Raw genomic sequence first — 13,804 nt, 5'->3', positions numbered from 1 at the left:
TGAAGAAAAAAATAACTATGTGGGTAAGCAGTAAGTAAATATCTGCATCAGTACTTGCTACTGATAATTGTAGATGAGAATGTATTGAAGTCTCAAATGCCATATTATTTACTTACAAATTGATGCTAGCACCAGCTTTAAAGAACATATTTTAAAGTATCTGAACATGTCTTCATACTTGATCTTAACTTCATGGATACATAAGTTATTGTTAATTTTATATTTCATCCTCACAAACGTGATTCATACCTTACACAAGTGTCTGAATTACACACATGGTATTGAAATTGGAAAAAGGAAAAATATCACTTTGAAAAGTACGCAGCAGGCGTTGCATTAATCACAGGAACATCCTGGTCCATGGAACAGTTTGTACAGTCCTTTGCAGTGACAATACAAATGCTATAAGCCGTGACCTTCGTTTTTCATGAAAAGACCTAGCAGAAAATTAACCGCAAGGTTTTCTTTGAAACAAAAGACTCCTTGTGGCAGCAAACAAAACCAGGGCACAAGTCACAAGAAACAGCATTGTATCACAAACACTGCACAAAGGCAAAGCGATGATTTCTGACAGACTGCAAGTAAATCCAAGATTTTCCTGACTTTTGAGTTCTGCGAGATTGCTAAAGAGATCATGTTATAGCTACAGTTCAGAAGACCATACTGATTGCTGCTCTGCCTGAAGGCTAGGAAACTAAAAATAGACAGATTACTAATACAAAAACTATTAAGCTGCGTGTTATTTCTTAGTTACGTTTCCACAAAGTATTTTCAATTCCTGTTTCATAGACTTTGTATCTGAAAAAGATTATTTTAGTCATTACAGCACTGCAGTTAAATATCCAAATAAAAAACGTCAGTACGAACCGTAATGTTAGACCAACATTTATGAACAAAGATTACTGTGTCTTATGATTACTGTTCTGATTTTACTAGGGCTCCACACATCCATCTCTCTCAAAAAGCAATTGTGGTTCTGGGACACTTAAATTCAGGCAGCCTCATAAACTCTGTGATTCATAAATGTAATTCACTGTTCCATTCTCCTGCTATTAAATACTCGTATCCTGGTACCTCCTGTTTTCATGGGGCTTGTCAACATTTTTACTAAATATATTTTTTTCCCTTATAATTCTCATCTCTTCCTAATAGGAATTCAGCGGATTGCTCATAGAATTCTTAAAAATCTGTCTCCTGGTTTTCATAGAATCACAAAATCTCCTGAGCTGGAAGGTACCCATAAGGACCAGCAAGTCCAACTCCTGGCTCCACACAGGGCCAGCCAAGTCAGAGCAGGTGACTGAGGGCATCATCCAGATGCTTCCTGAACTCAGGTCAAGCTTGTTGCTTGACCATTTGCAGTTTTGTTACCCAAGGGTCAGCATATTCCTACCCAACTTGCATTGAAGTCAACTTAATTTTCTTCCATCTGAAAGTTACTACTGATGAAAACAGTCTTTTGCTTGAAGGTTTTCAGATCCTCCAATTTTCTACCAGTAAACCAATACAGAAAAAACCCCAATTTCCGAAAGAGACTTGAATACCTAAGGGGAAACACCTAAAATCAGTCTTCCCACATCAAAATAGAATCCACGAAGCATAACACATTCTTCCACGTGATCAGCCCTCTGCTTCACGCTAATGCCAAACTTCAGGCTTGTTTTTCTCTGAAGTCAGGCACTGGGGAGACACGCAGTTCTGTGTCAGTGTTGCAGCATGTATGAGTCTTTCTGACTCTTGGCCAAAGTGACTCCCACATAGCATTAGCAGTAGCGTCACTAAGCCCTCATCTAACCCCCCACCCCCATGTGCCTCTTTTCTTTTTTATTTTTCCTTCCACAAATAAAACTACAGGGAAAATTCAAGTGCATCACATCCACAGCAGAAACTGCAGTGCCATGCTTTCTCCAAAATAATATGTGTATTGATAAGCCTTAGTAATTTTTTTTCTCTTCTGCCACTTTGGCTGCTTTCTGTCCTCCAAACCAGCTCAGCTATTTTCTTAAACATTCACAGTTAAGACAAGCTGCATGCATAACAATAGCTGCTTACAGAACATCTGAACTGGTTTACTTTGTGCATTTAAAAATAAGAGTAATTTAAGGAGAATAAAAAAAGGTTTATTAAAATGCTAAAAAAGCCCCAATCAATTCAACTTAAAGGTAGCTGCTGCAGTATTTTATATATATGGAAATTAGAATGAGGTATCAAAGCTTTGTCTGTATTCTTTGCTTCAGCAAAACACTGAAATCAGAGAAAACGGGAAAACAACTATACTTGATGTTGTACATGTAGTTTATATAGATGCATGCATTTAATACATACATCTACATAGTGCACGTGTTTAGATAAGTATCTGTTGGTGAGACAGGTCTTTTAGCAATGTCAAACTCTGTAGGCAAATAATTGATTTAAGAACACTACAAAAAGGAGATTAAACTTCCTTCCTGAACTTGTTCAAAGTGTAAGTCGTAAGAAATATTTTTGTATCTTTTAGTCCGAAGCTGGATATTTCAATTAGCCAAAAACTTTCAAAGATTTCAAATGAATTAGAAAGCACAAGAGGTACACTTTAATTCTAGAAAAATATAAATTAGGCAACACATGCAAGAAGAATAATGATGGACCATAAAGATGAAGTCAAATAGCCTTGGAGACTTCCAACATTACAAGTGCTGTATAGACAGCCAAGACACTTTGACTGAGCTGAATTTCAAATAGTACACTGTACAAGAGGAAAAGCTACTGGGCAGCTTCCTATATTAAAGATAACTATGAAATTTATGATAGAAAAGTAAAATAAAATATTATTTGTCATTATCATGATTTAATGATCAAATGGTGACAATAAAGTAATGAAGAATTTTTCCTTAAAATTTATTTGTCATTTAAAGAAATCCATAAACAATTATGTCCCAAGAGTCTAGACTAAAGGAGGGAAGTGCCTAATTCCTATTTTATTCTACTGAATTTGGGTGCCTAAATCACAATTTCTTTAGAAATCACAACTTTATAGATTTTAAGGCTGAAAGAGGACTTTATGACAAATCCATTTTGACACCCTTTTTTAGAAGCATAACCAGCTATACTATCTTTAAGATGTCAAGTCTAATACTCCTTTGCTGAATTATGTTTCAGTAACCATTAAAAAAAATTCCATGCATTAAAACTTTAAAAGGGGGAGCACCCTGTAATGAGGAGAAAGCACCCTCTACCCCAACAAATTGGATTCCTGCATTATTACTTATTACAGGAAGGTAATGACAATTAAAAATATATTCAGGTAAACCCATTCTAAAGAATCTTTCACTGACTACTGAGAAATAACAGTTATTAAAAATACATTGATTTTTTTACAGCTTGAGCTGAAAGAGATATATAATTATCATATATATAATTTATTAAAACACATAAATCAGCTTTCCTTTGGTTAATTTCATTAATTTAAATAATGAAAACTGTAAATATTAATATTAGATACGGTTCAGTAAGTATACTGTAAATGAGCTGGAAAAGATCTATCATTTAAGAGGAAAAACTAGCTAAAAAGAAGTTTTATCTGGAAGTGCTTAGTCTTAAAAGGGTTGAGGAATTCCAGCCTGGTTCATGTCAGAACAATACTGGGAATCCAGAAACCAGTCCACTAAAATCCAGTGAGGGTCATGATCTAAGAGTGAAGTATTAGTGCACACACAGATGGGCTCAGAATCCTTCAAAATACTGGTGCTCTTCTTTCATTAAGGTCTGGTATTCCTGCTCCTCCTCATAGCAACTACAACACTGAGAAAGTAGGTGACAAATGTGAGTCTCTGAATTACCAACTCTTCTACCTGCCTCCAAGGCACCAATTACAGACATACATGGAAACATTAGCTTGAATCCACTTAAGCAGAGAAGGAAACTGAAGTCTACAATTTTATCAGCAAGTGTTCAAGCCGGAATTCTCATTACTGCACGTTTGGAGGAAGCCCCTGAATTCTTGCTAAGAAAGAAATGTGCAGAAGCTTAGCAGCTGAAGATTCCCAGGAGCTGTTCCCAGTGCTTCTGTTCTTGAGCTTTAAGGAGCTGCAGTTCAGGCACTCCAACTTGAGATGGCTCTGAACAGTATATGGAATTGCACTGGAGTGCACTGATGGGTGCATCCAAGTCACCAGGTACGTGGCAGAGACCTTAGGTGTCTAAACCAAGGCTCTGAATCAAATTCTAAAGAACACACCTAAAAATTTGGTGTTGCAGCACCTGTCTTTCAGATACTCAAATTCTTACTTTTATCTCATCTGTTGGAGGCTGGAAATAATACTGCAGCTCTTAAGAGGACAGCAGTTGCGTTACATCCCAACTTCCAGACTACAGCAGAAACCCCACCAGCATTAATAACGAAACAAGATATTCTTCAGTGCATATTCCAGCTCTGTGGGAAGGTTTTCAGGACAGGCTGATACCACTGAGATACGTTTTTCCAGTGTCTGTGATAACAGCAAAAGCCCTTTTTTCCTAGATACTCGATATAGTAACATTGCCTCCCACGTGTTCTTTTAGCACACAGAACTGTAAAAAAGAGAAACTCACCATTTTAAGTAGTAAAACAAGCTGATGAAAAATTATTAATTTCTTACACTGATTGCATTTAGATATTTCACAGTTGCTCATGTGGTTGCTTAGCTTTAATAGCTTCCCATTGAACACTTCAGTATAAATCACCAGACAATGACAACTGCACATATGCCACCTCAAGAAACCAGCCTGCCTAACATGTCTTGCAGTAGTGGATAAATACAGAATGTGAACTGTTGTAAAGGTTGTAACATCAAGCACATCGCCATTCAATGTAAATTCTGACCAGGAATCAGGATTATGGCCTGTGTGGGCTAAACATTAATTTTATCTCAATAGTTAAGTAGTTATTTTCACTTTCAAAATACTCCATTATTTTAAAAAACAATTCAACACCAAAAGGACCTAATTCTTCAAATGTCTGTTGTGCTGTCCTGTCCTTTACTGGATACAAAGCTGAACCTGAATTTCCTTAAAAGTTGTAAACATTTACTCAGTGTTACACAGGAGAAACTAAGTATTTTTTACATTTTATATTCATTTGCACAAGTGTAAATGACTGTGCAGAAAGATAAGGCAATTAAAAAGAGAGAGCTCCACAGAACCACAAACTGGGAATAGCCATTTTGGTTGCATTTTTTAATAATTAAGTCTTTACTGGTAACTTTTAGACTCATCAAGTCAATGATAAAAGTGTACTTGCCGTCTGTACACCACTTTCTACTTTTTCTAATCTAGAGAAGCTGTGGCATTACAGCTGTAATTTTCCCCAATGTAGAAAACATTTGTGTGCAAAACCCTGATTTATTATTGACTTAGATGGATTACCAAGCTCTGCTTCCTTCTTTAGCCTTGAACAAAGGCTAAAGTTCATGCCTTCGCTGAGTAGCAGATGTTCATGAAGTTTGACCTACTGGGAGAGGAACGTGAACATGAACTCTAACTTCAGCACATTTTACAGTTAGAAATGTATTTGACAAAGCCAGTTCCCTAAACCTCAATAAAAATTTAAAAATATTTCACATAAGTGTAACAGAAAGTGTCTAGTTCACCCTTTATTTGCACATGATAAAAACCCATCCCTTTCTGGTCATCTTATTTTTCTCATCCTTGTTTCTGTTTAACAGTTTTCTAGCAGATCTGTGGAGAACACACCATTGGTTTGCTTGAGAACAAAAAAGAATAGTGCATCGTTATGAGCATTTCAGATTTCAAATAAGCTAGATATAATGAAAGGCTGTTGCAAGATTAGCTCTTGCCATTCAATTCAGAAAAATGGCAACAGTCCCATCAGTGTTGAAGACTAGAGGCAAGTAATTCAATAACAGAATTTAATAGTATAATTTTATACCAACATGTCAGATTTAAGCTAAGCTAGAGATAATTAGAAACTGTTATAAGATTAGCACTTACCATTTAACATCAGAAGATTGTCAGTCCCTGGATGTGGATAACTCAAGCGACCTTAAAGGAAAACAAAAACCAAAGAACAAAACAAAACAAACACAGAGGTTTTAGCTATTATGCTAGAAAAAATAATGAAAAATCACTGCTTAGCATTTAAATATAAACTATATTTCCAGTTTGCCTAAGGGAAATAAAGAGCTAATATTTAACTCCAAGCACATTAACCAACAATACCCTTGACCCAAGTTAAAGCTGACAAGAACAGACGACTTAACCTTAATTCTCTGGTCATAAGATCTGCAATGTGCTTTGGGATCAGCTCCAATAGGATAAAGCCACTTTTTGTTTCATGACACCCAGAAATAGTGCTGACTGCTTTAGTCTTCTCTTTCATAGTGACTGTGAATAACTGTACTATGCACATTGCTTAACAAGAGTGGCATTTCTATGGTTCAGAGCTTTTCTACTGAATCCATTTAAGAAAAAACCATGTTAACAGGAATTAAGGCATTACAATGTTCTTAACCAATTTACGACTGTATCTTGGTATATTACATATAATCACTGTACGTAATGTTTTTCAGTAAGTCTGGCAAAACTAGAGTACTGGTTTAGCTACAGAATTAAGAAAACTAATGTAGTATGTAACATTTTCAACATTTTACACTGAAGAAAAATGACATGAAAACCTCCCATCCATGTCAGAATTTTTCAAGTATTTTATTTTACTGCAATGGTGACATGTTACACTCTTAATAGTTAAATGAATGGTTTAAAATGCACAGCTGAAGTATCTGTTCTCTACAAATTCCTTTTCATTAAAGGAGACTTTTCTGTTTACAGGAAGCTGCAAACATACCAGTAGTGCACACTGACCTAGAGTGACATTTACAATGGCTGCTGTGTTTGGAAGAAGTGCGCTTTAATGAGCAAAACCTAAATTTCCATCTATCTTGCTATTAAAACATACTTACTTGCTTATAATCCATAAGCATATGTAAAAAAATACTGTAACCTAAACATTTAAATCTTTTGGAGGAAACGAGAATGTTTGTGGAGGCATAAAAAAGAATCCAGTCTGGAAGCAATGGGTGTTTATAACTCACAGAGATTTAAAAGGGAATATATATGCAGATGGACAGCAAGATGTAAGTATTAGTAAGGCACTGTCATACCCTAAGAAGGCTCACTCTTTTAAGAAAGAAACACAGTGGAAAAAGGAAAAATAAAGAAAAAAAAAAAGATAGAAAACTAAATCAGCACTATGTGGGGTTTTTTCCCCCTACTGCTGGTAAGCCCATATGATTAGCTTCAAGACTGTAAATTTCTCAAAATCATAGTTCTGTGTCCCCAGGGACACCTTTGGGGTTAAATAAAGAACTTTTTTACTGAAAATCTCTGGGGTTTAATTTTGCTTTTCCCCTCTAGGTACACAACATGATAACATTCTACCAAAACTATAGAAAAAAACCCCACCCAACACATTATGGACTTGAACACTCAGAGCTTCAAAATAGCAAGATGAAGATCATTTAGGCTATTTCATTTGGCCTTATTACTTACAGGCATTAGGGCAAAAAGCTTGTCATACAGTCATTTACTATCTCTCTTCCCCCAGATTTCATTATTGTAAGAATGGATGGTATCAAAACACCTGTGACAAGGTAGGAACTCTGGTTTGAAATTTGAAAGTATGGAGAAAGTGGTGAAGAACAAGAACTCCATCCTAGAAAAGTGCTGATGAATGCCACCCAAAAAGATACCACTGTCTTAACTTTTGCAGAATTTCTGAGCAGGATTAGGCAAGATAAAACTAAAACCTTTGCAGGAGCCTCTGTCTTCACACTCCTTATCTTAAATATGTCCAGTTTTAACATGCAAGACATTTTCTGTCACACAGAACATTTACAGCTATACCTAATGTTTACTGGAAAATAAATATTCTGCCCTCCTGGCAACATGTGCTGGTGTAACAGCAAAAGCATCGGGCACAGGGCATCCTTGTGCTGCTGTCTGGGAGCTGGCACTGGTTTGCTCAGCCTGGTGTGTAACAAGTCAGTTGGCTTTACTTAGCTCTTTGGTCTATAAAGGTGATATTCATTTGCCTGACAGCCAGGATTTATGAAGATCTACTGTCACCATCATGTTTATATACAGCACCACAGAAATACTTGCAATAATACGAGCTGTTTCTTGCAAATCAGAATGCTGTATCTATCCAGAGTAACAATAGGAATTGTGAGAAAAGATTATCTCATCTTGAACCTCCTCAACTCCATGGTGACAGTTTTTCTCCCTGTCTGTATACATTTATCTCCTTTTCCTATTCAGTAAGGGAGACAAGAGGGACGTATTTTCAAGTAATCACCGCACAAGAAAAGGTCAGATTTAAGAGGTCAGGAGAGAGAAGCCCACTGGTGTCAACACCTGGAGAGGAAAACTGTCTTAGAAGACAGTACATTCTGGATTTACAACTCTGGTTCTGCATTCCTTTGTTTTTTTTTTTTCCCCACAGCTTTACAAATAAGCTGAAAAATAGGTGCCTGAATGAGAAAGTTGCAGTAATAAAGCACTCCTCTAAGTAGCACTGAGAGCCCACTAAGGAGCTGGGCCCACTGCTGCTGGGTAAAGCCTGTGCATCCTGCAAGCAGAATGAAACCCAATCTTGCTCCGTTCAGGAGATGAATTTGCTAGCTCACATAATGGATGATTTGAGGTTAGAAAGGAAAATGAGTATACACAGTATTCAGGATGTGTTAAGCTGTACCAATTACTTCTTTTATGTCTTATATAGGTGCTTCTTTCAGTTAAATCCTGTTTTCTAGTGCTGCATTCTGGTGAACTGAATACTTGCACTTTACTACTATTGTCTAGTACTCCGACTTACAACCTTAAAAACATTTCTAACACAGAAGGTTTGCTTACTTTTTCAGAATACATTTACTGCTATTTGATATGTTAATTTAGGTTCTTATCCTTCAGATTAATCTGTTGAAGCAAAATGCAGTGTTTCTAGGCTGTCCACCTGAATTTAATGACATACAGAAATTCAGACTACTTCATGCATGGAACTGGGTGCAAGTCAGAGCTAAAATCACACTATTTTTTAACAGATTATTCCAGATAAAGGGACATACAATATTAAAGCTCACTTAAAATACGGATAGATAAGATACAGAAGATGAGAGTATCATCTTCTAACAATTTATTCTGCTTCTATCACACTTATTTACTTTCAGTTATTTTCACTGCACACTGCTTGATGTGTTTAAAAAAAAAAAGTACCATTTTAAGAACTGTCCTCACCACAAATCCTACCCAATCCCATCCTACTTCAATGTTAGTAATCTATAATCATATAAACCATTCAATAGATATTGTAGCAATTCCAGTGCCCTCCGCCTGCTTAAAGAAGTATCAGTAATATACCGAGATGCTTTCCTAGTTTAACATCACCTACAAATTGGTTAGTGAATATCTAATATTTAATTAATAGATGCATTCCATTCCTGAGAAATGAAAAGTAGGCAGTTTAGTGGCTGTCTACAGAATGTAGCTCTATAGCATCCAAAGTTAGCAGTGTGCTGCTATCTGGAACAAACACAATGCCTAATAGCACAGTACTGTATTATAAAATATCATGTTACAGATATTTCCTCTGTGCAAACCTGAGCTTCCAACTTCATCATGTTACTGCTGATTAATTTTCACAAATTACAGGTAATTTCAAAGTAGTATTGTTAAGTAGAAGGAGGTATGTTTGACATTTCTTGTGCAACTAGAGTTCTACTAAATTTAGCCCCCTCTTCCATATCTAAATGTGTATTTCTCTCAATATCTCGTCCCCTAAGGACAGAAAAAAATAAAAAGCTTACAGATACTTTTTGGTGGGCCAGTTTATCCACTAAATCCAGTTAAAAGTCTTGGTAATCCAAACCATGAGGAAAGAGTAACAAATCTAGGCTCAGTGACATTTCTGTAATCTCATGTTACTAATATGTGCAATGGAAATTTAAATTGTTTTGTAAGCTGCTTCTGAGCATACCAATGTTGTTGTACTTACTTATCATTTTAAGGCAAATTCTTATCTACTTTTGGAAATGCATACTTTCTATTCTTATTTAGCTAAATTGTTGGAGGAACTCCCATATCCCCCATATATTAAACATTTGGATTTCAGTATAACAATCACTTGAAGTGTTACTGACTTGCAATTTTGCAAGTCTGATATTTCTATTCTCCTGCCCCTTTTAAAGAAGTCTTAAGTGGTTGAATTGAAAGACTGAGAGCCACAAATTCCTTTTCCATCTTCCTTTTTTCAAGGCATCTCCTGACTAGAAGAGAAAAAAGGTTCCAAGCTAATCTTTTCCCAAACTACTTTGACAGACCAGCGACTGGCTGAGGATTGCAGCAGTTTCAGAAAGCTCAGTTTTTGAATCAGTGTTGTTAAGACAACAGCACAAGCCCATGTTTGGACAACACCTAGTTACAAAAAGCCTAGACACTACACTTTCAAACGCTTGTGTAAGAATTATGTAAGTCATAATGAGGCCAAATGTGTTGTCTCTGATAGTTTATCTATTTAGATAAATCAGTCTACCAGTCCTAAATATCTTCTATTTATAATAAAAAGTTTCTATGACAGAAAGAGGAAACAATCTGTATGTACAATTTCAAAGCCTTTTATATGACTGAGAGCAAATTTTTTCCTTCCATACTTTTCCGTTCAGCTCCAGAAATTTTTTCTGAGCACAACTTGAATTACTCTCTGAAGCAACTGCATAATTCTAAACCTTAGAACTTCATAACACAAAAATAAAACAAGTTATCTTTGAAAATAAGTTATATGCAAAGAAAGAAAGTGTTCTCCACTGTGCTGCTGAGTCACTAGAGCTTTTCTTTTTACTTCACTGAGCATGTGCCAAGAGGTTGCTTTTGAAAGAAAGAAGAGTACAGATGAAAAGCTCTCAACTAAACCAATCTAAAGGGGAAAATGCAAAACCAAGAAAAAACAAGACAGACTTCAAAATGCATCAAGTTATGTTTACCCACTGACAAGCCAAATAATAGTTTTAATTTTATCAATTACTAAGTATTAAAAAAAAAGTTTCCTAAAAAATCTGGTTTGTCCCTCACAAAGAAAGAGAAGAAAAATTCAGCCTAAAGTTAGTATTCCTTCTTGTTACTCCTGTTGATACAGCTATGGCTAATTCAAGCTCAGCATTGCCTTGCATCCAGCTTGTAGCGTTTTAAGAGAGTCGGTGAGGAAACAGGAATTAATTGTAAAGTGAGTATGGTATCAATACTCTTACCTTACAAAAGACAAGCCCTTAAATTAAAAGGAAATTAACACAGTCTTTACTAGAAAGTTGTTGAAAACAGATAATAAATTCCCTTAAATCACCTGCTTCTCAATTGTATCCCATATTCCATGCAAAATATAGCCTTTCCTCTATGATTTTTCCATAAATTGTTTTAGCCCAAACATATTTGTTCTCATGTTTCTGAAAGATCTAGCATCCAGGTTTTCTGCATCTTGACACCAAGAAGCATTTTTTGGGATGAGAAGAGGAAACAAGTGCAAATACACAAGGGGTATGTCTGGAAAAGAGTTATACTACCAACACTTGTGCATTTCAGTCTATCAATATTGTTAATACTTCTCTCAAAATAGTTTTAAGGGCCATTAGAAGAATAAAAAGGGTATTTAAGAACAGTGATGTAAAAATGAATTAGTTTATGTTACCTCTTACTAATTTTAGCTTCAGTTTATATTACATTGATTGGATGGGGTAATCTTAAACATTACTTAATGTCTTATTATGAAATGCATTTCAAGAAAGATGCATGGGAAAGGTTAGTTTTAATATGATCAGTATTTCTGCTGCAATAACTAGTGAAGTCAAGCATCTAATCCCTATTAAGCTACCCTGAAAAAATGTCTTATTGAAAGCTAAAAAATACTTGTTCATTTTGATCATGTCTGCAGTAATGACTAAACTTTGCCTAAGTGAAGGCAAAACTATGTATCTATAAATAATTTTCTGGCAGGCATTAAGTTAGTTTTCAGTGAATCATATTTGAAATAAAGTTTTCTCAAGTTCATGAAAGCGAAAGGGGTGGTATCTGACTGACTTCTAAAATGGATCTTGAAAGGCAAAACTTAAAGCTGTGAGCTAGTGCACACAGTGTCTGTTCTGCGCACAAAATGTGAGACAAGATGCTTAGTCATACTCCAGATAGTGTAAGCAGCTAAATCTGAAACACGTGCTTAAAATTCCAAGGACTTTCATTTTACTGCTGTGGTCAGATGTAAAAGCTGCATTGTTTTAGTGTGTTTAGATTTACTTAACAACTTGCCATAAAAATATTCTCTAGTTACAAAATATTTTTTAGTTATAACAAACTATGTTATAAATGACTAACAACAAATAAATAATAATATTTTTAATGCTGTGTATTCTGCAGGCAAATATGATGGGTTCTTAAGTAAATGTCAGATTTTCTGTGGTGAAGAGAAAAGCCACAGAGACTGAAAGAATAAAATTAGTGTTTCATGATTTGCTGGGAGAAAAAAAGTTGCTAGGAAATTACAGAAACAACTAATGCTGACTACAGGCAGTAGAGGGGTAGAGAGGAACTTAAAGGCTATATATTTTAGCATGTGACTGATCTCTTTTTCCCATTTTCATCCAGTAAGGAACACTTCTCATCTGTTACTGTTAATAATGTAGCTGTTTCAGCTGAAATAACAACTTCCAAAGAGAAAAGAAACCTATCGTAACCGGTTTCAATAGCAGCACACAATTCCTCTATTAAAATTCAGTCGGCGTGTGCATTGTTCTCTGGCACTGGAACAAAAAAGTGGATTTCCTCTGAATTCATCACTATCTATAGCTTCCATCTGGTTCAGTTCAAACCTAAACCTTCGCAGAATTTTCACTGGAACAGTAACGATGGTGAAACTGTTAAAAAAGCGATCTCTTAACGCAGACTGAACCCATATACTCATGTCCCTAGAAAGCTCAGAATAACTATGGAAACTTGACCGAGTTTTGCAAAAGCATTTATGAACCCAATTCATTTTAAAGTCTCATAAATCTTTGTCTTTTCTTCTTCTTGCTGAAAAATTACTACTGGAAATAGGTAATTTTCATCTGTAGTTTCATAATGAAATACGAAGAGATGAATGAAAATAAAAATTGGGTCTTTCCTGTGCTTGCTGGGGCTCTGAGAACGCTTCTGCATTATGAAGCCAGAATGAGAACAGTGAGATGGCAGGGGGAACAGAGCCACCACCTCCATTTGTCATGTCAGTGTGTATAGAAAAGGTGAAGAAACCAATTGGTTTTCAGGAACGTTACAGGCGCCAGTGTCAGTGTATTGGGTTGAAGATCTGTGTTCTCTATTTTTATGCCTAACAGTAGCTTTACCTTTTAATATCCTTCCTAATAGTGCACTGGGGTTCAGATAACCAAAGTAGTATTAGTCACTGCATGGGTGTGGAAAATTGAAGCAACAACGCTTTGAAACAGGAATGATCTAACTAGTCCTCTTGCCTTTGATGACATATGCATGCTTTTAGCCCACAGCAGCTACCACGGGGCTAACTGCACAGGTTTCAACCCTTGGAGTTACTTAGTAATATTTTGTAAACATGCAGAATGGACAGAAACTGAATTTAATAAAGGACATAAATGATAAAATTGTTAAAACTGCAATTAATTCTCTGTAGGTAATAAGAAACGAGATCAGATTCAAGAATATCTAAGAAAACTTAATTTCAGTTTCCATTGTAAAGAGGAGGAACATCATTAGAAGCACACAAATCCTTATCTGCTAG

The 13,804-nt window shown here is 35.8% G+C and overlaps 1 protein-coding gene across 3 annotated transcripts in view; it reads right to left on the bottom strand.

The window, feature by feature from the left end:
* CPEB2 (cytoplasmic polyadenylation element binding protein 2) overlaps positions 1-13,804 on the bottom strand; it is a gene marked incomplete at its 5' end in the record, with an annotated part of 50,194 nt that overhangs the window by 19,817 nt on the left and 16,573 nt on the right. For 2 of the 3 annotated variants that reach the window (XM_084266935.1, XM_084266936.1), the window contains one exon: positions 5,968-6,018. The exons of the other annotated variant lie outside the window; for it this stretch is intronic. In XM_084266935.1, the coding sequence (XP_084123061.1) occupies positions 5,968-6,018 (51 nt within the window). The remainder of the gene's footprint in view (positions 1-5,967; positions 6,019-13,804) is intronic. 3 annotated transcript variants of the gene reach the window in all.

This window comes from Gallinula chloropus, assembly GCF_964237585.1.
Source record: "Gallinula chloropus genome assembly, chromosome: 7".
NCBI classification, from domain to species: domain Eukaryota; kingdom Metazoa; phylum Chordata; class Aves; order Gruiformes; family Rallidae; genus Gallinula; species Gallinula chloropus.
This window is presented reverse-complemented; position numbering and strand designations above follow the sequence as displayed.